Source organism: Myotis lucifugus, unplaced genomic scaffold, assembly GCF_000147115.1.
Source record: "Myotis lucifugus unplaced genomic scaffold, Myoluc2.0 scaffold_215, whole genome shotgun sequence".
Classification (NCBI taxonomy): Eukaryota; Metazoa; Chordata; class Mammalia; order Chiroptera; family Vespertilionidae; genus Myotis; species Myotis lucifugus.
The window spans coordinates 1,120,581-1,146,635 of NW_005871263.1; the positions used below are offsets into that span (position 1 = coordinate 1,120,581).

Here is a 26,055-nt window from a genome sequence, read left to right on the forward strand (position 1 = left end):
TGTAAACATTACCCAAAAAAATGACATTTTATTAATTTGAAGGTAAATGCAAAGGAAACCATTAATGCGAAGTTTTGCCCTGTGAATAAAACAGCATGTACCGTGCAGTTATTCAGTGGTTAGAATGGTAACCACCTCCTCAAACTGAAGATAGGAAATTTTAGATGATGGACCACACCCATCTCCAGCTGTGTTTTACACTGAGCACTAGGGACATACCAGACTCCTACTTCAAACCAAAGCTCGCCTTCTTCTCCTACAGTCATTTATTTTCTATTTTCAAAAGCAACATCTTCCAACGAACCAAGACTGTTGGGAAACACAAAAGCTTGTTGTCATCAAGTAGTGGAACAAGTTGCAAAAGGAAGTTTAGTTGACAAATATGCATTCATGAAAAAAAAAAAAGGTAATGAGTTTATTCAACGTCACCTACTTTTACAGTGATTCTCTCTGCATGACAACTATGTTTTCATAAATTTGGGTGGGGGAGGGGTGGGGGGGGAGGGGATTCAAGCTCCCAAAGGATGGAAACAATTGCTCAAGTAAAGATGAGTACAGAAGCTACCAGCTGCCACTGTAGATTCTTCAATATTGTTACTCAAACTCTCAAAAGCATTCTTATTAGCAGGCAGAAAAATAAGGGAAAATAGCGGACCTGGGTAGTTATTTGTGGCAAGAACAGATGAAATAAAACACTGCTAATGACACTAATATTCCTAGGGTATATCAAGAAAACTGTAGTAGGACATGAGGACTATTTAAATATACTTAGAAATGGTACCATGATAAGTACATAAAGGACCCATTCCTTGGGAACCCACATCCCAGGATGTGGATTCCTGAGGAATAGTCAAGCAGCTGATCCTTATGTGGCTAAATCACCTAGTGTACTGGGGTTGCTCCAGAAATGTGGTGGTGGCTTAATGCAACTTCCTGATCTTGCACCATTCTGTTTCAGCCCACCTCCAAAGACAATCCTAAAGACCCTATCAACAGAGAGGTGGTGTCCAGGTGGTGGAGAATAATAATGCTCTTACCTTTAAGATGCTCTTAAAATACAGCCCAAATCAGGGTAAAAACAATGAAGCAAAACAATCTCAACAAAAAACGCAGAACTAAGTATCCTCCCCCACAAAAAGACCATTGGATATCTTCTCAGAAGCCCCTTCTTTTTGTGCAAAAGGGAGCCCCACAAATATTTGTGAAGGCATCCTTTGCCTTCATCCTTGCAGAAGCAAGCTAAACCCTGACTATTTGAATAGTGAGGCAGCATGAAATCTGAAAGGGATAAATCTAACAGTGATCAACGTTTAACCATCAAGGAATGTAAAGCTAATTTACCATATAGGCTAAATGTAGCTTGCCTGTCTGTTCTCTTGAATTAAGTTATATTCAGAATTGATTTCATTTGCAGACATTCTTAAGTAAGCCCAGATTCTTAAGAGAACTCCAACTCTCTGGAATAATTACTTGATGTCCACTTCCCTGTAAGAAATTCACAACAGTATACAATCCTCGAGTTCATCAGTACTCATCAGAATAAAAACTAGCTAAGCTGTTTGCTGGAACTCAGCATGGCAATTTTTAAATGTTGTTTTTTTTTTTTTTTCAAAAGGAAGAGAAGCACCAATAAGATCCATGAAGAAAGAATAAAAGGGGAGGGATGTTTCATAACAGAGATAAGGAAAAATTTTCCTTCTCTAATCACTAACTAATAAATTTTTTAAATACACTTTGGGAAACCTAGCTTGGCTATACTCATCTTATCTTTGCAAGTGGTGTCACTCACCCACAAAAGCCACAAACACAGAGGAGGCTGTGTTCATCTGTAAAGAAAACCTGCCTTACTCAGTCTTTGGGAAGAAACTTCTGCAGTAAAAAAGAAGCCCAGCCAGGACACAGAACACATGGGCCCAAAGGTTTCCATCAACAGTGGTTAAGCCTCAGTAAGGATTTAGAATTTCCTGGCACAGTACTAGATTAATAGTAGCAGGGAATACACATATTCTCCAAAGAAAATGCAGGCCTCAAGCATCACTTTGCTAATAAGCCATGTTTACTTTTTGAGTCCATACTAAAGAGCTTCTGGAAGCACCAATTCTAAGCACCACTGATGTACTGTAAAACTTCATTGCCTTGGTAGAAACAAGCATTCAGAACTGCTAACTGAAGCATGTCACTTAAAAAAAAAGGCTAAAAATCATATATCAGTAGTTATTACTTTGTCTGCAGTGTGACTTGTACCACATCCCAAAGATCAACTGATTTGGGGGCAGGGGAGGGGGCACTAAACTTTTCTTTGGCTATTTACATTTGGAGGGACCACGTGAAATGGTCTTGTTTCTAGTTTTCAGACATTCAAAATTAACAAAATGTCAGAGACTCATGATTATGTCAAGCTGCCTTGAAAAGGGAGAAGGCAGGAGCTGGAAGCCCACTTCTACACAAAGTAAAGCATTATTTCTAAAATGCTGGAGACTTAGGTACTTTCTTCTCAAACATGGCAGATATGTAAACTATCACACTATTCAAATGAAGTTAGACCAGATGTTGGTTTATTTAAAAAATTACAACATAAAGGGCAGCTACTCTTCAAGTACCTAGCTTGGGTTGAATCTTTCGTAAATTCTCAAGAATCAGTTCCTCTATCTTTTACAGGAAAAACCACCCAATTGCTACTTAAGAGAAAAAATAACTCATGTGTCAGGGCTACTCATTTTCCCACATTACTAAATCAAATGAACCCTACTTATTAAGAATGCTTAATTTAATACCTCTTGGGGGGAAAATAGTAAATTCTTTTGAGTCCTTAGCTAGACTCACAAAACTCCTATAAATTTTTGAGCCTAGCTGTACCCACTGACACTCACCCACTTTACAAAACTGAGTACCCACTACAATGTTTTACAAGGATCACTTCAGGAACACTAAATTTTCTTTGTGAGCACATTAAAGACTTTTATTACTTGAAGTGAACTGGTGATCAGCTAGTCCAGGATAACTTTTACAAAGGAAGGGACTGAAGCCCAAAGAAAGGAAAGGACCCACTCAGCACTGTTAGTTTTAGAGCTAAGACTAGAGAAAAAGCAAAAGATTAAATTACTCTCTTGGCCTGAAGGTAGTTTGATCAAAGGCCAAAAATATTAACCTTTACCGTTTATACTTTGGGGAAAAAAGCAGACTTTGTAGGGTTGTCACTTTACGGAGAACCATATTTTACATCCCACAATCAAAAACCATTTACAAACCGACTACATGCAAAGCCCTTCTAGAAGGCATGTGAAAACAAGTCAAGAGTGATGAGGATAGAGTAATTCAACAATTCTTAGAGAGACAGATGTATCACCTGCAAACCTTCTATTAAGTTTGCCTCAGACCAAGTATAAATTTGTTGTTAATTTAAAGTTCCTGTGAGACAAACTGGTGGTATCAACTTCTACTGGGTATGAATTCAAGCCTTTCTTCCAAGTCACCAAGCGGACAATACTAAATTGCCTCATCAGGCCATGGCTCACAATGTGATGATCTTGACCTCTACTATCACCCTCCTCCCTAGAATGGGAGTTGGGAACCAGGTATTGTTTGTCTTTATATTGTCAGGGCCTGGCAAAGGGCTGACAAGCAATTCAATTCAGCATTTGTTAGGCACTTACTTTGTCCAGGTGCAGAGGACACCAAGATGAGTGAGAAAGATGGACTAGCTGGCCTCAGGAAGCTTGGACTCTGGAGGAGATAGATCTAGATCTAAAGAAACAGCTCCCATGAGAGCAAGGCTTCAGAAGAGGTAAGTATGAAGTTGTATGGAAACACACAGGTGAGACAACAAAGATCTAGTATGAGGAGGCACACATCTGAGTGGGAAAGGCAGGCAACACAAAGTGTTGAGCCAAGATATAGAGGAGGAAAGAGAAGGATGAGTTTGAAGAACACTATACGTTCTAGTGTGGCTAGAATTGAGGTACATGGGAAGGGATGGCTGGAACCTGGCTGCCATGCTCAGGAGTTTGGACCTTACAGGTACTATGAAAGCACTAGAAGTAATTAAACAGAGTGACCTGACTCAGGTCTGTTTTTAACACAATTACCAGTGATAATGTGAAGAATATACATGGCAGGGTAGGAGGAGATATGGAGAGACTTTAAGGGACCATAATAATATGTAACTTGTTTCTAGTGTGAAACTACAAACGACTATAGTATTATAGGCAAAACTAGAGGCCCGATGCACAAAATTCATGCAAGAGTAGGCCATCACAGCCCTAGCTTCGTCCAGAAGGTTGTCTGGATGGGCATCCGGATAGTTGTTCCGTTGTTTGGCTGTTCGATTTGCATATTACACTTTTTTATTATAGATTTAATAACCTAGACCACTGGGGTGGTAGAAAGAATGCTATGGTGACCAATCAACAAAATGTGGTAGGGGGAATCAAGAACTAGTCCAAATCCCCAGCACTCACTGGATACTGAAAACACACCGAGTGCCTGATACCAAACTACACTGTCTTGGAAACAATGACCCAGCTAGACTTCCCATTTTCCGGAACACGGGCAGTAGCAAGAAACGTGCCCAGCCTATCTGTCAGTATTAGTTGGTTACCATGAACGTATGAACACAAACACTGCAGGGAGGAATGTCAGTGTTCGCAAAATACATATGGGTTCAGGTAGGCTTAAGAAAAAGTACCTGCAATTAAAAGCACATCATAGGACAAAATTTCTGCACCCTAAGAGATCAGAAAACAGACAATACCAAAAAAAAAAAAAAAAAAGGAAAAGAAAAAGAAAAGGCACAGTCATTATTCCAACAGTTTATACTCTGAAAAACCCCCTACAGGAAATTTCATATTCATTTCTATCATGAAATTCAGTATACTAGTACATTCAACACATTATTCAATACCAGGTATTTTTAGAGTTTTTGGGGAGCTATTCATGCTAAAATGCAAACTGCAGGTAATTGGCAACTGAAGATCATTTGCATTACCATTATCCCCCAGCTGACCTGCTTATGTACTTCCAAAAGTACCAAAGTATTCCTATAAATATGCCAGTGATGTCAAACAAATAATAGCAGAAAGTTCCCTCCACTATTTCTCCTTGTGCTCCCAGTTAATTTAATATGAGCCCCGACAATTACAAAGGTCTTTACACCATTTCCAAAGTGGAGATCAGACACCTAAATTTAGTTCACTAAAACCAGGGCTAAACAAGCACATTTAGAGCTAATGGGTCACTCAAGATGACTAGAACTTCCCAATCTCTCCATGTCATTTCCGTTTGTCTTTTTTTTTTTAAGTGAAGTGAGTCATAGTGTATAGATCTGTCTCCTCTTCACAAAACAGAGTCTTTCTCTGAAGAGACTGGTATTTAAATAAACATTATTAGGAAATTTTAATATTCATCTTCTTGGATTATAAAAACATATACTGTATATAGCAGTGAAGAATTTTAGTGAACTATTGTTATAACATGGTTTTAACCTAGATATGCATTAGATCATATTTCATAATGAAAGCAGCTATAAAAACAAGTCATTTGGAAGAGTGGCCCATTTTACAAAGCCAGCCTCTAACATGGAATAAATCTTGTCTTCAAGTCACAAGCTACGGTTGCAACCTCCTTTATATGAAACAATCAAATCATTCACATTTAAAGGTAATGAACAGTGTCAGAGAATCAAAGAATTTAAAGATGAGAGAAAGAGCAAAACACCTGACCCCAACCTTAAACTACTGATGGAGGGCAGCTTATCAGCTATTTTCATTACTTCAAGTTCTGTTTTCTCTTCATTCTAGCTCCAAAAACCAATCCCTTTTCCCCATCTGTGTTCTGTCTCCTCTTAGACAGTCAGACCAACTCAAACTCTAAGCTCACTAGTATTACTTCTTTTCAAATCAGACACGCAATCATTTAAATGATAGGGAACAATTTTTAAACCCATCTACATGTGCTATCAAAGCTGACTTTTTTATAAACCTAAATGCTCATCAGTACCTATGCTATTTATTAGCTCTAACAATTAAAAACAGTTATGCTCACGTTATCAGATTAAGCTTACATAGAATCTTTGCCTGACACTTTTGTTTTCTAAGCTACCACATTCCTCAGCATTCAAGTCTACTTTACCCTTTTGTTCATTGCCCAATTGTTGCCAAGTTTCTGCATCTTTTTGTTCTAGTTAGAAAAGAAGTTAGTGTCATAAGAAATAACTGCACTGCCTTGTTTACAAAATTTTAAGCAGAAATTATATTTTTCTAATCACAATAGACTAAGCAAGCTTAAAATGACTTTGCACAAGGCTGTCCTCATCGTGACATGCTATAAATTGTTAAATTTTTTTTAGCTTCCATTTTCGTCCAACCTGAAACACATTTCTTTGAATTCCTGAGAAAGAATGGTTTCGGTAAATTGACACACACTTTGGGAAATGTGCCACTTTCAACTCAAGGTCATCTGAACTCTTTGTTTTTAAAAATGACACAATGCCCAATAAAGAGCCACTTTTCAACTCAAAAAGGAGAAGAGTTTCTGATTTCAGTGTTAGAAAACAAAAATACCTGTACAGTAGAGGTGAGAAAGCCCATAATGGACAACTCTCTAATGTCAAAAGAAACCACCTCCAGGAACGTGGCAATCCATTAAGGGAATCTCGACATACTGCAAATCTTGACTAAGTCTTGGAGTTCAAATACGGTAGAGGAACTTAAGAACAAGGAGGGAAATTAAAGACGAACCTGCTCCAAGCTCTGGCCTAAAACAGTAAGAAATCAAATTCTTTTAGAATATGAGTTTTTAGAATATGAATTTGTTGTTGCCAACTCAGTTCCGGTATCATAGATTTCCCCCATGCTTCGTGGAGGCCACCTCCACTTGTGACGGGGTATATCATAATATCCAACACTTCAGAGGAACCATTTTTTCATTAAGAACCACTTTAGATTCCACTGCATTAAATCTGACGTAGACAGCATGTCTACACATTCTCAAAGCCGCTAGTGAAATTCACTCAATTACTTCAGAGAGACTAGGCAATGGATACAAACTGTATATATTTATCAATAACTAATATACTTTATAGTCTAAGTAAAAGTAAACCTGTCAAATAAGCTTGATGCAAATCGACATGAAACCAAGCATGCCAAAAAAAAAAGAGGCTTTGTTAGTCAAGCATACCAAAGAATTGCTTAAAGCTTTCTTTCCATTTTAAGTGGAGCTCAAAATAGACTTTAATACTACCGGCTGATAGATCTCACAATTTGCCTTTTGAGCCTATAAGCTGGAAACGGAATACACTGCCTTCTCCCTTTACACAAGTAACAACATCTCTCTATTCTGTGCACCGTTTATTTAAAACATGGAGTGTGGTTTTGGTGAGTCCTCACAACCCCCGCAATGACATTTAATCAGGAGCACATATTTTCTCGAGAGGGCTTAGCTGCTGGTGAAGGCAGACCGCTTGGTGTTTTTAATCTGATGCTTTAGAGATATGTCAGAAACCCTGCCTTCCTAACGTGTAGGCACCACCATAGCATCCACAAGTAGACGAGGACTTGTAAGACCCCATCACCTCAGCCTCCACCAAAGCATTAAGATGCTCATCGGGGGAAGATGCGATTTCGGTAAACATGCTAACTCCCCATGGTCCCTGCCTGAAAGGGTGGCAGCCTTTTGGCCCCAGTGCAGCGGGCACCTCAGGCCTCCTGGCTGGAAGGATCTTTGGCCCGATACCTGCCTGGCTTGCTGCCGCTCCTCTTCCAGCTCACGGAGCAAATGCCTGCTAGACCTGCCCTGACCCCCTTCTCCGGGGCAGCCCACCTTCCCTTCCGCGTTGTGTTCTTCGCAGCACCTGTCACTACCCGAAATTATCTGCTCATGTGTGCGACTGTCCTCCTGGACTCTGAGCTCCACGAGGGATGAGGTCTGGTCCGTCTCATTCAGTACACACCACCTCCGGCGCCTGAGCGGTGCCCGGCACGGAACGGGCATCGCCAATTCACATCCATGAAATGAATGGACAGGAAGGGGGAAGGGGACTGTCACCCTCGGGACTCCCAAGCACACGGAGACGAGGGGAAAGGAAACGTGAAGGCGGGAGGGGGAGTAGCCCTTGCTCCCAGGGAGACAAAGGAAGAGAGTCTGAGGTGGTCCCGTCTAGAAAAGGAAGTGGCGGGGGCGTTCCGCCAACCCCAGGGGACAAAGAGTGGATGGGAAGGGGGGCGGGGTCGGGGTGCGAGGGATGCGCGCGGAGAGCCCGGACCCGCCGCCCCCGGGCGGGAGAGGTCACCGGGCTGGAGGATGCGAGGTAAGTGGGGGACCCAAGGGGACGGCGAGGTCCGGGAGGGACGAAGGCCCACCCGAGGGACAAAGAGAGAGGGGGCCGGCCTCTGCCGCCGTCGGACTGAATCCTCAAGCAGCAGGGCCGACGCACCGGTCGAGACCCAGAGGAAGCACGGGGCTCGGGGTTCTGCGGGGAAGGTTCACGCGGCCTAAGCGAAGGGCCTGCCGCGCTCCGGGTTGCTCCCGCACCTGGTAAATGGCCGCCCAGCTCCCAGCCTTGTCGATCTGCTCGAACTCCTTTTCCATCTCCATGACGGGCCAGGGCGGCTGCTGCGCCCCCTCCTCGGCCTACCGCGCCGTCTGCCGCTCTAGGCCGCGTCGCGCACTCTGCCGGGAGTCCCGCTGCAAGCCTCGGCTGCCACCGCTACCGCCGCCCTAGCCGCTGCTTCTTCATGTCAACCCGGCAGCCGGAAGTACGCACCGCGCTGCTGTGGGCTCCGCCCCCACAGTGAAGGCCAATCAGCGGTCGAACAGGTCAGCCAGCACTTCCGCGGGGTGGAGTCAGGGGGAGGCGCTGGAGGAAGCCGCCTCGGCCCCGCGAGACCTCTCGCAGGGCTCGCTCCCTCCTCCCCTCCGGAACTCCGAGCTTGGGCGGGGCGCCCGCCCGTTGCCTAGGCGACCCCGGGAGCTCGACGCAAGGCGCTAGGGTTTGCCAGGCCTCCTGGGATAGTGAGATCAAACCTCTAGGAGGCCCATTGAGTCACGGAGTGGCCTTGAAATAGTCATGTATCTTTCCTGCAACGCCAGGGCCCTGGCCTCAGTGCTCCAAGCTGGAATATGGGCCTAGGAAGCATGCTCCATTTCCTGCCTCCCGCCTCTGGCCAGATGTCTGCACGTTTTTTTCATGAAACTTAGAGCTTTATTATTTACCAGGCTGCTGAGGAAGACCCTCCTATTCTCTGTACTGCCCTTGTACTGAAATGCAAGCTTTCCGTTGGAGGTCTCCAATTTCGGGCGCTGCAGGAATGGATTGAGGTCCTGGCATGATTTTCAGTTTCCCAAAGTATCAAGGAATTCTTGCCCAGACTGGACTCAGAGGAGCATTAATTCCAGGGTGCATTAGAGTGTCGGATAATACAGATTTCTGGGTCCAACTCCAAGGAATTCAGATACCAAGAATTTGTACTTTTTACCAGCAGCCCCAGCTAATTGTCCATCTATGGTCCTGGAAGCACATATGAAAAGGGCTGGTCAGATTGCCTTCCTGCAGGTTCTACTTGAAGCCATCCAGCTCTGGCCTGGCACATTACATGGAATCGTGAACTGCATGAGGTCAGAGAACCTAGAGGACCGAATCATCCCTGTTTGCATCTCAGGCCTGGCCAGAGCAGCTGCTGGTATCACTGGTTGAAATAGTTCCTTGAGTACTTGCGGCAGACACTTGCCTGGGATTCCAAGTACACATTCTTAATCTCCACAACAATCCTACAGAATAGGCACTACTATTATTACCACTTTATGGATGAGGAAACTGAGGTGCAGAGAAACAAAATCACTTGCATTGCGCATTGGTATGCAAGCCAAAATTCTAACCCAGTCTCCAGGGGATTGCTTTGGAGCCAGGCTGCCTGGGTCCAACTTCCAGCTCTACAAAATACTAGCTGTGCAACCTTTAGCAAAAGACCTAACCTTTCTCGGCCTCTGTTCCTTCCTTTGTAAAATTAGGATAATAAAATTACCTACCTCATAGGGGTGGTGTGAAGATGGAATAAGTATATGTATAGTGCTATTAGTATAGTGAGTAGATCAATAAATATTAGCCCTCGTTATTATATACCTACCTCCATATAATAGCAATTGGAGGGGGGAGGTAAATGAATTCTTATTGAATAAATGCAATTGATTTCATAGGCAATGTCTTTAGAAACTGGGTGTTCCATGGAGGAAATTAACAAAAGATGTCCATTCTGGTGGAAAGTTTGGGAATCCCACACTTAGAAGCTGCCTAATTTAAATCTTAGCCCGTTTAAGTGACTCCAGGCTCTGGTATACTCTTCCTGTCCTCATTGATTTGAGTGCTAGCTTGTCTGGTACTCACAGAACTCCTTGGGGGACGAGAGAAGAGGGCTGGTTCATTCCTATCATTGTGGGCTGAGCTAAATAAGTAAATAAATCAAATGCCCATCTGGAGCCCAAGTGGCCCTCAAGCCTGCAGGGAGTGTCACCCAAGGACTGCAGCAGCCTTTGAGTGGGGCCAAAGCTACGCACAAGTTCTTGATGGAAGAGAGGGGGGCTGCAGCAGGCTAAAGCAGGGTCCAAGTCTGGGCTGTTTCGTGGTTGTGGTAATTTCCTAGGAGTGTCATAACAAATCACCACAAATTTGGTGGTTTAAAACAACAGAAATGTATTTTCAAACAGTTCTGCGGGCCAGAAGTCCACCATCAATGGGGCCAACAGGGCCACAAGCCTTCTGAAGGCTCTAGGGGAAGGACATTCCTTGCCTCTTCTCGCCTGGTGGCTCATGGTCCCTTGTCTGTGGCAGCATCACTCCAATCTCGGTCTCCATCTTCACATGGTGTTCTTCTCTGTATCTCCCCCAATTTCTTGTCTGATATTTGGCGGGGAGGAGGGACCCGTGGTACCAGAGTCTGCTATGCCTTTCTGAGTCTTCCTTTCATTTGTAAAGCTCGCCAATTCCCTGCCAGGGTCTGGCCTTGAACCAGCCAAGCTCTTGAATCCCCAGAGAAGTGATGGTGGTGATTGGGAATCATCTAGTGATGACTGGTTAGAAAATAAACAAATGACCATGTGTCATGATAGCTGAAATCTTTTCCTGGCAGGCATGATCTCACGCGGTTTCTCTGGCCTTTCCTCGTGGATTTAGCTAATGGAGGAAATCAATGACCCATTAAACTTTTAAAAATGTCCTAAAGAGTTTCAGTGGAGAAGGACGACTGTTTCCCAGGGATCATCGACTCCTAACTTAGCAGTGTCAGCAAGTTGCCTCGTCCTGGTCTTATTCCTGGCAGATGGCTCAGCGTTAAGAGCTTGGGATCCAGAGTGAGACCAAATTGGTCTCTGATGAAATGTCACTTCCTCAGAGAGGCCCCTTCTGATGCCTCCTAGTAAACAGTGCCCCGTCACTCTATCCCTTTTCCTTCTTAGCACTTACCAGGCATTTGGTGTCATATTTTCTCCCCAGGGTTACCACAGCACTATGTTAAATATTTGTTTTAGGTGTTCATCGTCTGTCTCCACCACTAAATGTTGATTTCCTGAAGAAAAGAAACTAAGTCAATTTGGTTCAATGCTGTCTTAAGCTACAGGTCATTCCAAGAAGAGCCCACGAGTCCTTGGAACATTCCAGAAACTGAGAAGACAGGGCTTCTTTCCACCATAGGACTCAGAACTGAAGGGGCCTCAGGGTCCCCCAGCTCCCTCTGTCCACCACTGAGGACATGCAACCAGGAAGGGAATGGCCCTTCCCTCTGAGAGTCACCCATGCTAACATAGTGTGGGCACCTTGACTAGTTGGTTGATTTGGGGATCAGCCAAAGACACCCCTGAGATGGAATAACTAACCGAGGCCAAAGCCAAAGGCCAAAGCACTGGAAAAGATGCACAGAGCTTCCGCCTGCAGCCACAGACAGCGCCAGGTAACAATGTTGTCCAGCGTTTTCTATTTCCCAACAGCCCTGCAAGTCAGGCGTTATCCCATTTTTCAGATGAGAAAATGGCTGCTCAGAGAGGGTAAAGAGATGAAATCAACACAAACACCCAAATACAGAATGGCCCCGATGTTGGAGCAATGGGCACAGCAGGTGAGAAGCTTCTATATCCTGGGTTGGCTACTTACTGGCTCTCAGGCCATGGGCAAATTGCTTAACCTTCTGGTCTCAGCCTGGATGCTTTCCAGTGAGAAAAACCCAACTGAATGTGGCTTTCAAAACGGGGAATTTGCTGGCTCATGAAACTGGGAAGTCCAAAAATGGCTTGCTTCAGGCATGGCTACATCCAGGGGCCCAAGCAATGTCATCATGACTGTCGCGCAACAGCTCTTTTATCTGTTTCCCCTTGTGTTAGCCTTACTCTCAGGCAGGTTCTCCTCCCGAGGTAACCAAGGTGGGCCCAGCAGATCCAGGCCCACAGCCTGCCAGCTCAGCAACTTCAATGTGAAGAACACTTCTTTTCCCTGCTGGTGCCAGCACAAGTCCTGGCCTTGAATCTCATTGGTCCAATCGAGCCTCACATGCCATCTCTAAGCCAAGAGAAATATTGGCAAATGAAGAAACTGAGGCTCCGAGAAGTCAACTTCTTAACCAAGATCCCACAACTGTAAGTAGTGAAGTAGGATTTAAATGCAAGCAGTCTGGCCTCAGCCTCCGAGCTCTCACCTATGCTGTACAGGCTCTGCAAGGTTCTCATCGCTACCATGAGTCCTCAATAAACAATAACCACAAAGAGCTAATAATAGTTCACTGCATCAACGTGGTGAAGCCTGTACTATTATTATCCCCCATTTGAACCAAGGCACAGAAAGGTTAAGCAACTTGCCCATGGTCTCACAGCTAAGAAATGGTGAACCCAGGATTTGAACCCACTGTAGCTCTAGATACTACTTCCAGTTCTGAAATTCTATGAATGTGTGTGAGTTCTGCACTGTTTCAGAACTCACAGAAAGTTTAACAGCTCAGAAACTCCTTGTTCACATCTTCCTGGGCTCTCTTCCCTAGCCTCGTAAAGACTCCCCCACTTCTCCACCCCCACAAAGTAGCTTAGACTTTACTTCAAGGCATTAAAAATAAAGCAAGAATAGCCCTGACCACCGGCCTGTGGACTGAAGGGTCCCGGGTTCGATTCCAGTCAAGGGCATGTGCCTTGGTTGCGGGCACATCCCCAGTGGGGGGTGTACAGGAGGCAGCTGATCAATGTTTCTCTCTCATCGATGTTTCTAACTGTCTATCCCTCTCCCTTCCTCTCTGTAAAAATCAATAAAATATATTTTAAAAAAATAAAACAAGAATAAATACATTAATCTAATCCTGAGCTACTGGTCCTGTAAGGGTGACTGTCCCAGTGGGGGGAGGAGAAGGCGCTCAGGGGGAACTAGGGTATCACATGGGTTCTGAGAAAGAAGGCTCAAGGCCTGGGGGAAGGTCTGAGAGGGAAGTTAGACCTTGCCCCATGCTTTCAGCAAAGGAGGAGTCTGGGCGGTTTCCAGAGGTCACTAAAACTCCGCCCCGTCCAGTTGAAGGGTCGGGATGGGAGGACACTTTGGTCGCATATACAGTGGTTCTGGGCTCAGGTTCTGGACTCTGGCTGACTTGGGCTATGTGCCCTTGGTCAAATTCCTTACCCTCTCTGATCCTGGGTTTTCCATCTGTTACTTAAAGCAAGGATGTATTGATTGAATGAGATGGTGTCTCAGCCTGGCCTCTAGTTCACAACAAGGACTCAATAAATGTAGCTGTTGTTACTACAACTGTTTAGGTTGCCGAGTGGAAAAAGCAGGCTACCATCTGTCTCCATAGTATATGTTGCAACCTGCTGTTTACATCTCTAATTTTGTCCTGCTGGCAGAGGTGAGCAGGGCCAGTCAGCTTTAACTGTACAGGGCCTGTGCTCAGAAGGGCCCACTCTTGGTTTAATGCTCTGCTGTTGCTGTCCTGAAATTCTTAATCATTTTTTAACAAGGGGCCCTGCACAATCATTTTGCACCAGGCCCCGCAAATTCTGTAGCCAGTCCTGCAGGTGAGATTCTCGATTTTCAATTTCTTGAAGTGGGTCAGGAGCAGTTTCTGTTTTTGAAAGTGGGAATAGTCTTCCCCCTTTTTTCTTGGAGGAACCACTGCTATCCAGATACAGATTCCCCATCCTGAGTCGTTTATTATTATCTAGTAATTTCTCTATAAAACCCTAATATGCAAATAGACCAAACGGCGGAACAACCGAACAACCGAACAACCTGTCGCTATGACGTGCGCTGATCACCAGGGGGCTCATGTGGAACATGGTGGACGTCAGCTGCGGCGGGATGGTGGAGCAGGTGAGCAGGGACGCTAGACCAAGGTGGGACTCTGGTCACTGTCATCGGGGTGAGCCTCTTGTGATTACTGAAAATTCTTTGCTCCCACGCTGCGGTCTCATCCAGCGCTCTCACCTGCTGTCAACGCCAGCCCCACTCACACCCGCTGCCGACGCCTGGCACCGGCCCCAATCACTCAGCACCGTCAGCGGGTGCGAGTGGCTGCTGCCAGCCCTGATTGCCCTCAGGGCTTCTCCACCTCCCCCTGCTCCTGAGAGGCGATTGGGGCAGCAGCCGCCACTTGCACCCACTGACGGTGCTGGCCCTGCTCGCACCCGCTGCTGGTGCCGGCCCCAATTGCTCCACACCATCAGCGGGTGTGAGTGGGGCTGGCACCATCAGTATGTGGGAGCGGTGGTGGTGGGAGCAGGGCTGCCGGTAGACAGGGAGCCAGGGGCCATGGCTGAGGGGCCAGGCAGGGGTGCAAAGGATAGGCCGAGACCCACCCCTGTGCCCACCATGGCCCACAGTTCCTTTCAAGGTGCATGAATTCATGCACTGGGCCCCTAGTCTATATGTATAAAAGGCTAATATGCAAAGTGTCCCCTCAGGAGTTTGACCTGGAGACCAGGAGTTCTATCGCGCGTTATGACATGCGCTGACCACCAGGGGGCGGCCAGAATGAAGGAAGGCCCCAGCTGGCAGCTGGAAGGCCCAATCGGCCCCGATCACCAGCCAGGCCTAGGGACCCTACCTGTGCGTGAATTTTGTGCACCAGGCCTCTAGTAGTAATTATAATAGTTACACATATTGGGCATCAACTATAGGTCAGTCCTGGACTAACCTAGCATTTTACCTCTACCATCTCTCTAGAGCTCTCCAACAACCCCGTGAAAGAGTCTGCCATTAATCTCATTTCACAGATGAGGAAACAGAGTGGTTATGGAACTTGTTTACCACTGCACAGCAGCGCCTGGATAATGTCTGTAAGTTGTGTGGCTCTGTAGCAAGACTGTAGCTGGACTTTTAGAGGAAAGGAATTAACTTCTAAGTTCACATTTAGACGGAAGTGTTCCTGGAGTTCTTGGGAGAAATGTATCTCTTTTGGATCAAGTCTTTGCCCCAGTCTTTTTGTATTTGAAGATGGAAATGATCTTCCATTTGAGACCCAACTGTGCAGAAAGGGAGGGGCTGGCCTGGAGTTTTCCTCCCCTTGTGCTGGATGGAGGCCCTTGGACAGGACCCACACTTTGTGTGACTAAAAGCAGAGGGACCCAGATTTGGGGGAATAGGCTTACAACTCTCATGCTTGCCTCACCTGGGCCATGGGAACCACATGAGGGAGGGAGCTTTCCTCTGAAGGACCTGGATTGGTCCATTGCCCACATCTGGGTGAGGCGAGGAATGGGGGAGGCTGGTTTTAAATCCTAGCGACAAAGCAGTGTCAGGAAGCCTCCATCCATGGGAGGCAGAGTGACTCCCACAACATGGTGGCAGGCTAGAGAGAAAGGAGGGTGAAGACGGGCGCGAGGGAAAGTACGATGAAGGTACAAGGGCTCTGGGAGCTATTTGCCTACAGTTTCATTTTGGGTTTTCCTTTTCTGTCATCCTCAAGGCTTCAGCAAAATTTTGTTCCCTCCTGTGGGCTCATCTTAGTTGTTGGGTCAGATATTAATTGTCTCCAATATCAATTCTCCTCTTCTTTCACAGAAATAGCATTGTAGATGGGAACATGGCCGCCCAGCTAAAGACTATTTCCTAGTGTCCTCGTGTCCTTTGAAGCTAGATATACCACGTGAGAGACTATATGCTGGCCAATAGCATGTGGGTGGAAGTGATGTGGTTCACTTTGGAATCAGCCCTCAAGGCCCAGGAGGCCCTGTGGGGAGGATGGGGCGGGATGGTTCTTTCTTTCACCTTTACCCCATCCTGCTGCCTGGAATGTGGACATAGTATGCTTTACCATGAACTGTGCAGGTAAGGGCAACATGTGAGGAATGGAAGAGAACGAGATAGAAGGAGCCTAGCACCATGATCCTGTGGTCATCATTCCCAGACCAATCACACATAGAATGATACATGAGAGAGACATAAAAAGGACTGATATGCGGAGTCCAGTCTTACTTACAGGGATCATTCTGACTGTTAGAAAGGAACTTCTGCTTTGTCTAAGCCCCTGGTCGGCAAACTGCGGCTCCTGAGCCACATGCGGCTCTTGGCCCCTTGAGTGTGGCTCTTCCACAAAATGCCACGTGCGGTCACGCACGTACAGTGCGATTGAAACTTCGTGGCCCATGCGCAGAAGTCGGTATTTTGTGGAAGAGCCACACTCAAGGGGCCAAAGAGCCGCATGTGGCTCACGAGCCGCAGTTTGCTGACCACTGGTCTAAGCTACTGTTAGTGGTAGTCTCAGTAACAGTAGCTGAACCTATATTCTGATTAACCTAGCCATGTTTTTGGGGGGCTGTGAAGGAAGAGGACCGGGTACCACCTCCAGGTCAAGATGGTGTTGGAGATGGGGCAGTATCCTGGTGCAGGCAGTTAAGAGATGGTAGACAGGGCAGAAGTCCGAGGAGAGATGGTTCACTGTGATTGCTAAGCAACCGCAAGGATGGTCCCTGTGACATGTGAGAACCCCCATAGATTCTGAGTAATATCCTGTAGAAAGAACCTGATAAAAGTTTGGTCTTCTTAAAGTCATAGGGTTCATATTGTTATTTAGATATTAAAGGGGAAGCTGGAAATTTTGGGGACAGCTGGGGTTATAAACAGTGGCCAACAAAGATTAATTCCCTTCTGAGGCAAATACTGTTGGTTGCCTATCCAACCATCACTCCATTTCCTCTTTTTGGCTGCCAAGGGTCCACCCATTGTAACAGAGGCTGAAAAGTGAGATGCTATTTTACCAGGTCACCTCTGCATTTAAAGTATGGACATATGACTCAATCCTGGCCAACAGGATATGAGGCAAAGTCTGCCGAGTAGCTTCTGGGAAAGGGTTCTCCCTCTTGTAAGAGTCGCATGGGAGGGGACACGCCTCTTCTTCAGTAGGCTAAGGAGGGAGGACCCTTGACAACCACGTTGAATTGTTGAACTGTCCCTGCAACCACCTAGCTATGGGCTTTGTAAAGATCATATATACTTTTATTATTGAAGCCACTTGGATTGGCTTTTTTATTACTCGAAGCAAAAGCATGCTAACGGATATACTGTCCCCTCTCTGCCATCTTCCAGTCCTAGGGAAGTCTCAAGTTTAGATACATTCCTTTCCAGAGCACCAGTCAAGAGCTTTTGGAAACCACCTGCATCAGTTTGTCACCACTGTCCTTCTGTATAAGAATCTCCCTTATCACTCTCTACTTCTTCATTTCATGAGTGAGATCTGTATCTGGGTGGGTGAAAGCAGAACTTCAGCGTTGGTGCAAACCTCGCTTTTGGCCTGGGCCGATCCTCTCGTGTTCGTGTTATCAGTCCGCGTGTGTCTCTCTCTCAGCCAACTCGAAGCCCCTCATGGGCGTGGACTGTGGTATATCCCCAGGGCAACTCAGGACCCGGACGACAAGAGCTGCTCCCTGAATGCCTGTTAAATGAATCTACGAAAGAATGAATCATCTACACCCAATTTTACTACCTCTGTAAACGGAGCCAGTTTCCCTCCCACTACCCTCCTCCGTGACTCTAGGACAAGACAGTTCTTGCAGAGAAGAGAACCAGGAAAAAAGTTAATCCGATTCTCAGTTCCAAGGAGCTTCTAGTCCCCCTCTCCTTAAATGACCTTCAATCCACCCACTTTCAGCCTCAGCTCCAGTTCAGCACCGAGCCAGTTCTGCCTGACCCAGGTCTTCGCTAAAAAGGAAGAAGCAAGGAGGGGGAGAAGGAAGGGAACTGTGTTTGTATTTAAATCATTTCAAGAAACATTTTAAGAACTGAAGTGAGGAGCAGTTCCAAGTTGGTATTCTCTATTCGGAAATGTGAAGTTCTCCCTTCGGAGGTGGGACATTTCCATTCTCCTTAATTCTTTTCCTAATCACAAAGGTAATACGTGTTTAATGAAGAAATCTTGAAAATTGCACATGAAGGAGAGAAAACGCACTTTCTCATCTCACCACTGACGATGGTCGCTGGTAACGTGTTGGTATGTGTATTTTCACACTAGTTCCCACTGTCTCTTCCTCTCTCTCTCCATCACCTTTACCTCAGCTCCTTTCCTACCTTTCACTCTGTCCCTCTGTCTTCAGGTCTCTGTCTCTTTGTCATCAAACTGAAATGTTTCCAAGCCTTTCACCCTTCAGCAGGGGTCATCCCTTTAACAGCCAGTCTCCGTGGTCTAATTCCCACCTTGTGAAGCAGCTGGAAACCAGGTCCCCCTCCTCCCTGATACTGTCTGTGAAATCCAATACATTTTCCTTCAACTCGGACTATCACTGGTCTCTTCTTGTTCTCCATGTGTCATTTAGGAATGCTTTTGGCTACAAGTAACACCCAGTCTGACTAACAGTAGCTTCAGCAGGTCAGAGTTTCTTTTCCCCACAGAACTAGAAGTCTGGGAATAGGTGTTCACTCCTCACGCTGACGGCCTGCCCAGGTCCCCTCCACCCACGGTGTTCACACCCGCAGCTCTCTGGATGAAAGCTTTCTCTGGCCACAGGAGCAGGCTCAGCTTACCTTAGGGCAGCCGTGGGCAAACTATGGGCCGCGGGCCGGATCCGGCCCGTTTGAAATGAATAAAACTAAAAAAAAAAAAGACCGTACCCTTTTATGTAATGATGTTTACTTTGAATTTATATTAGTTCACACAAACACTCCATCCATGCTTTTGTTCCGGCCCTCCGGTCCAGTTTAAGAACCCATTGTGGCCCTCGAGTCAAAAAGTTTGCCCACCCCTGCCTTAGGGCCTAGTTGGGAGTTCTGGGGACTTCATGCCTTCAGAAGCAGCCCTCAACCAATGACAAATGGAAGCTGATAGATAAAAACCTGAGCTCCGTATGGCTCAGTTGGTTGAGCGTCGTCCTGTGCACTGAAGGGTTGCCAGTTCGAGTCCCAGTCACATACCTAGGAGGCAACTTATCGATGTTTCCCTCTCACATTGATGTCTCTCCTCTCTCTCTCTCTCTCTCTCTCTCTCTCTCTCGCTCTCGCTCTCCCTTCCTCTCTCTAAGCATGTCCTTAGGTGAGGATTAAAAAACAAACAAACAAAAACCCCATGCCCCTTGCTCCTCAATTAGGGCAACTCAGAGGTGTGGTCTTCACAGTGCCCCAGGGGTCCCCAGTGGGAGTGAATTCTACTTTCCCACGGTGGCAACCTGCTCATGAGTGCCTCTTCCTTTGCCCACTCCTTAACTGGTACTTCCAAGATCTCCTCTCAAATGCGAAACGTACTTGCATTCAAATCCCTCTCTCAGAGTTGGCTTCTGGACGACTCAGCCTAAGGCAGCCGACTTTGGCTTTTCCTTGTGTCTAACCAACTAAAAGCTTCAAACAGAAGTGTCTTCCTTGACCAACTATCTACAAACTTCTGGCATCTTTAAAAGGGCTGGGCATCTCAACTCCTAGTCTTCAAGATATCACAAATATGTGTTTCCAGGAGATTGAGGCTGAAACCTCCCTCTGGGCGCCAGCGCAGCGGCGGGACCGCGCCATCTCAGGCAGCGTTCACCGGCATCCAGAGATCGGCTACTAGCCCGGCGGCTACTGACCCGGAGGCAGCGATTCGCAAACAGCGTGACTGCAAGAGCCAAGGGGAGACCTGCACCCCTCCACGGAAAGGTTGGACTTGCCTCGAAGATTCAAGCAACAGCGGCCTCCTGATCACCACACGCTCTGCCTGGGGAACAGTTGCTGCGTCTGAAGCCTCCCTCCACCAGCCAGAAGAGCCACCACAACTGTGAACAGCACCCATCAGAGGCCCTGCTATCAACAGAGGAGCCGCTGCTACCACAACCGCCCAAGGAGCAACCACAGACCGAGGAGCCACTGCCACCCAGGGAGCAGCCACTGCCACCCAGGGTCCAGCCACTGAACGATTCAACAACTAGTAATGTCAGTGAGATCAAACATGGGTAGACAAAGAAACCCCCAAAGGAAAGAAAAGGAGGACTCGCCAGAAAAGCAGCTAAGTGAGACAGAGATATGCAACATGACGGAAAAAGAATTCAGAATAAGGTTCCTAGAGTACATGCACCGGATGTTCAAGAAGCAAGAAGAAACAGATGAAAAACTCAACTACGTATGCAAGAAGCTAGAAGAAACAGGTGAAAAAATCAACAACTTAAGTAAGTCCCAAGAAGAAATGAAGAGCGACATAGCTGCAATAAAAAACACCATTGAAAGTATCAACAGTAGACTGGGAGAAGCCGAGGACCGAATCAGTGAATTAGAAGACAAGGAAGCAAAACACACTCAAACTGTACTGCAAATGGAGAAAATATGTGTTTCCAACTAGGGGCCCCCTGTTACACCTGCTTGGTGCCGGGCACTTTACATATATGTCCAGTAAAGTGATGTTACGGGCCCTCTGGCTCTCTGAGTCGCTCAGTCTAAGTTCAGAGGTTATCCAGAAGTTGGGGCCAGCCACCTCTCTTTAGGGCTCTCTGTGAATCCAATTCAGCAGAATGGTACCCACGCCCACTCCTACTGCCACCCCCAGCTCCAACCCCTTAAAGTCATGAGTCCCGCTTGAACTGAACGAGGGAGGGTGTATAGAACTTTGAACCCAATCTGAGGTTGAAGTTTTTTACAAGTACATTTTTTTTGAAATATAACAAGATACAGAAAAATATACATAAATATACAGATTAAAGAATTTCCCAAACTGAACATAACTAACCAGCACCTAGGTCAAGACACAGAACTCTAGCAGCCACCCAGAAAGCCACCCTGTGCCCCTTCTCCACTTCCCCTCCTCAAGGACCACCGTCCTGACCTCTAACACCCTGGGTTTGTTAGTTCTGCCTGTTGTTGAACTTCACCACTGTGGAATCACGCAGTGTGCACTCACTCGCTCGTGTCTGCCTTCTTCCAGTCAGACTGTGACCATGAGACTCATCCTTGCTGGGTGCAGGTGAGGCTCACCTGATGAAGTGACATTTTCATGTGAGGAGTTTTGAGTTGTCAGAGCTGCGAATGAGACAGCTTTGGTAAGCAGGAGTCTGATGAGTTATGAAATTGGAGAGAGGTGGGTTGAGGAAGCCCACCCCGTAAGAGCTGCATGACTTTGGGCACCTCACTTAATTTCTTGTTTCTCTGTTTCCATAAAATGGGGATAATATTGGTTCCTGCCTCCTTCGGTCATTATGAGGGTTCGGTGAGTTAGTGTCTGTAAGGTGCTTCGAGCAGCCTGGCTCGTGGAGAGCGTGCCGCTCCCTCTGCTTCCGCCTCCACTACGAAGACTGCCACTACTCCATTGTTTCTGTTGTGACCCAGAGGGAAAGAGGCGGTTTCAACAGAGAACATTTGGTAGTAGTTACTAGAAAAATAAAATGTCATAGCTGTGCCTCAACGAGTGGAGACAGATCACTAAACCGGTTAGATGTGTCATCTCAGTTAAACTGTACATCATCCCCGCGAAGTTGATATAATGCTCATTTGACAGATGAGGCAAATGGAGAAGAGGCTCCAGGGAGAAGCAACTCCCTTCGGGCCACAGAGTGAGTTGGTGATAGAGCCAGGCCATGGGATCCTGATCTTCTCTTGGCCCTTGTCCCTACTGCTGCTGGATCTAGCAGTCCTCAGGAGACACTGGGTGACCCCCCTGGGCTGCCAGGGCATGACCCTCCTGTGCGGCGCTTCCTTTAGAACTTACCAGAACGTTTTCTGTGTTGCTTTTCCCATCAACCCCTTCACTTGAGGCTCCATCTCTCCTGCAGGTTTCATAAGCTCCTGTGCTTTGTGAAATACCAGGTGAGTCAATCGTAGTCAACAAACAGGTTCTGAGCTAGCCCCGTGTAGTATGGTGGTTGGGAATGTTGGGTTTGGGGGCTGAAATTAGTCAACTGCGGTAACAGAATTCTCCCACTGCAAGTCACAAGCTCGGTTCTGGCCAACAGGAACAGAAGAGGGACTCCGAGAGATGCAAGGCACTTTATAGAAACGGAGGGAGAGCTCCAGGCGCAAGCTTGGAAAGGACTGGAAACAGGATGCCCTGGGGTTGCATACACTGGCTAGTGTTCTCTTCAGCTCTGATGATGTGTCGCTTAGCATGCTTTGGCTGCAAGCATCAGAAAACTCAAACTGGCTTAAGCAGTAAGGGGGTTGGTAGGGAGGGCAGCTCCAAGGTTGGCTGACTCAGAGGTTCAGGAATGCAATGGAGAACCCAGGTTCTCTCTCTTCCTTCCCTCTGTCACCCACTGCTGGCTTCATATGAAAGCTGGTTCCCCCTGTGGCTGAAAAGTGGCTGACAGGCTATAAAACTTAATATCCAGTGGGGAAGAGAAAGAAAGTGACTTCCTCTGTCTCTCTCTTAAGAGTAAGGACCCCCCCTCGCCGCCTAAATCTATCCTCGTGTTTCATTGGCTAAACTGGCTTGGCTGTTCACCCCTGAACCAATCATCAGCAAGAGGCACAGGGACTGAATTGGGGCCCCAGAGGACATTGGGCAAAGTGGGGAGACACTCTTGGATATCACAGCGAGGGGGGTGTTAGTGGCATCTCATGGGTTGAAGTCAGGGATGCAGCTAAATAGTCTACGTGCCCAGGACAGCTCTTCCCACCTTCACACACAGCAGACATGTATCTGTTCACAATGTCAGTGGCACAGAGGTTAGGAAGCCCTGCCTTAGGCTGATCAGGCCTTCCCTGCACCTGGGTGTAACACCTGGTGAAGAGTAGCCTACAGTGTCCACTGAAAACTTCTTTTGCAGAATTTTTTTTCCAGTCACTCTGTCCAAGATTCAAATTTCAGAAAGGGTTTATTTGGCTTGGCTTGGGTCACTTGCCCACTCAGGCTAATAGAGTGCAAGGCACTGTGGTTGACCGGTAGTTCCCCCACAGGAGGATTGGCACAGGAAGTGGGAAAGGATGTAAAACTAGCAAATCAAAACAAAAAAGCCCACCTCAACTTCTCTAAGAAGCTTAAACGCTTGATGCTACTGGAGGGGACAAATTTCATGTCTTGACTAAAAACACACAAAACTGTGATGCACTCCTCAGTGATACTCCCTTCAAGGAATGCTATGGGAGAGGGGAAAGCATGGAACTGCCTGGGGTGCTATGGAGGAGGGGTGGGTAGAGGAAGAGGAAGATATACATGAGCTTGACTTAAAAGATGCCTGTCATCAATACTTGCCCTCAGTGTAGGTGTGTGCCACCCCCCCTTCAGAGATGGTGTATACTTCTACACCGACTCGATTCTGGACTGGCCTTGACCTTGTGTCTGTTTTGACCAATAGAAGATGGCGGATGTGATGTTGGGCTACTTCTGCCTTGTGTGGCCCTGAGCCACCGTGGTGAAGTCCAGGCTACTCCAGGGGGAGAGCAATGAGATGCTATCTTGGACATTCAGCCCAAGTCAAGATGGTGTGAACCCCAGCAGTCATCTGCCTGCAACTGCATGAGAGAGCTCAGGTGAGAGCCACGCAGCTAAGCCCAGTCCACCACGGAACTGTGAGTGATAATAATAAATTGTTGCTTGTAAGCCACTAAGTTTTGGAGTGTTTTTTTTATGCATCAATTGATAGCCAGCACAATACAGTGGGGCCTTGACTTACGAGTTTAATTCGTTCCGAGACCGAGCTCGTTAAGGAGCTCGTTAACTCAAATTACTCTATCAACTCAATGCAAAAAATCCGCTGAGAGACAGCTGGTATCTCAAAAAACTCGTTAGTCGGGACACTCGTAAGTCAAGGCCCCACTGTATATAAATATAATATACATAGATAATGAAGATATTTCTATTTTTATATTACTAATATCTTAACTAAAATATTTTTATTGTGAGTGGTATGAATGACCTGACTGGCATGACTCAGTGGCTAGAGTGTTGGCCTACACACCAGAGGGTCGCAGGTTCAATTCCCCATCAAGGGCATGTACCTGGGTTGCAGGTTCAGTCCTTGGCCCCGGTCAGGGTGAGAGTGGGAGGCAACCAATCCATGTGTCTCTCTCACATTAATGTTTCTCTCTCTCTCTCTCTCTCTCTCTCTCTCTCTCTCTCTCTCTTTTCCCTTCCCTTCCTCCTTCCTTCCCACTCTTTCTAAAAATCAATGGAGAAAATATCCTCCATTATTAACGACAACAAAATTGTTATGAAAATGGAGAAAAGAAACACCACTTAATTACATGGGTTAACCCCGATCACAATCCCTGTTAGCATTTCCTGTGAAGCTTTTCATACAGCAGTTTGAAAGCATCTCTTCTTTCTTTACCATCATCATTATTCTACATCACCAAAGAGTTTTTGTAACCAGCGAACTATACTAATAATGCTATTAATAGACCCTTATAGTAGACAGAATAATGGTTCCCCCAAAGATGCTTTTGACCTACTCCCTCTAATCTGTAAATGTGTTACTTTATGTGGCAAAAGGAACTTTGTGAGTGGGGTTAGGTTAAGGATCTTGAGATGGATTATGTGGGTCAGCCCAATGTAAAACCACAAGGGTCCTTATAAAAGGCAGGAAGGTCAAAGTCAGAGACAGTGAAGTGAGTAAGGAAGCACCAGAGACAGAGATCAGAAGATGCCATACTGTTGACTTTGAAGCTGGAGGATGTGCCATGAGCCAAGGAATTCGGCTGGCCGGTAGAAGCTGGAAAAGGCAAGGAAGCAAATTCTTCTTTAGAACCTTTAGAACAGGGGTGGGGAACATCCGGCCTGTGGGCCATATCATTTGGTCTGACCAAGCCCAGGCAACCACAGGCAGGACTCGAAACTCAATAAATCTAGGAGCTTTTTCCGTAGCAGCATAATTTTTGAGTTGCTAATTTGTATGGCCCGTGAATGATGTAATAAATGGCCCGTAGCAGAAAAAGAGTTCCCCACCCCTGCTCTAGAAGGAATGTGGCTCTGTCAACACCTGGGTTTTAGCTCCATCAGACCCATTTTTGTTTTGTTTTGTTTTTATATTGGTTTCAGGGAGGGAGAGGAAGGGAGGGAGGGAGGGAGAGAGAAAACTCAATGATGAGAGAGAATCATTGATCAGCTGCCTCCTACACGCCCCACCCAGGGGATGGATCCTGCAACCTGGGCATGTGCCCTGACCGGAAATGGAACCATGACCTTCTGGTTCAAAGGTCGACACTCAACCACTGAGCCACACTGGCCGGGCAGACCCATTTTTGGACTTCTGACCTCCAGAACTATGAGATAACAACTTTGTGTTGCTTTAAGCAACTGTTGGTGATAATTTCTTATAGCAGCCATAGGATACTAATACGTCACCTTGTTGAGCATTTTACACACAGCATCTCTTTAATTGTCACAACGACCCTATGAGGCCGGTCCTATTACCATTTCTGCTGCAGAAATGATGAAGCTGGTGCTCAGAGAACGAAGGGACTTCCTCAGGCTACATGGCTACCAAATGGCAGAGCCAGGGTCATACGCTGGCCCTGCCATTTATGGCTATACTTACAGATCCCACTAGTATAGGACTTATTTGGACTCATGTAAACATACAGATGTTGCTCTATGCCTCTGTCATGTTGCCATCTGTTTAAAATTGTTTGTTCCAGTGTTAATATTGTGATTTATGTGGAAGACCCCACCAGCCATGAAATAAAAACCACAGTTTTGAAATTGCAAGGGTCATTGACTCATT

The 26,055-nt window shown here is 46.4% G+C and overlaps 1 protein-coding gene across 6 annotated transcripts in view; it reads right to left on the reverse strand.

The window, feature by feature from the left end:
• Nucleotides 1–8,764, reverse strand: part of PTPN1 (protein tyrosine phosphatase, non-receptor type 1) — a 74,903-nt gene extending 66,139 nt beyond the window's left edge. For 3 of the 6 annotated variants that reach the window (XM_014463650.2, XM_006097970.3, XM_023761740.1), the window contains exon 1: nt 8,527–8,763. In XM_014463650.2, coding sequence (XP_014319136.1) covers nt 8,527–8,589 — 63 coding nt within the window. In that variant the 5' untranslated portion in view covers nt 8,590–8,763. Of the gene's footprint in view, nt 1–8,526 lie in introns of all 6 variants that reach the window. The other 3 variants (XR_330358.3, XR_002831478.1, XM_023761743.1) reach the window with 2 other exon arrangements.
• Between the last annotated feature and the right edge of the window lie 17,291 nt (nt 8,765–26,055).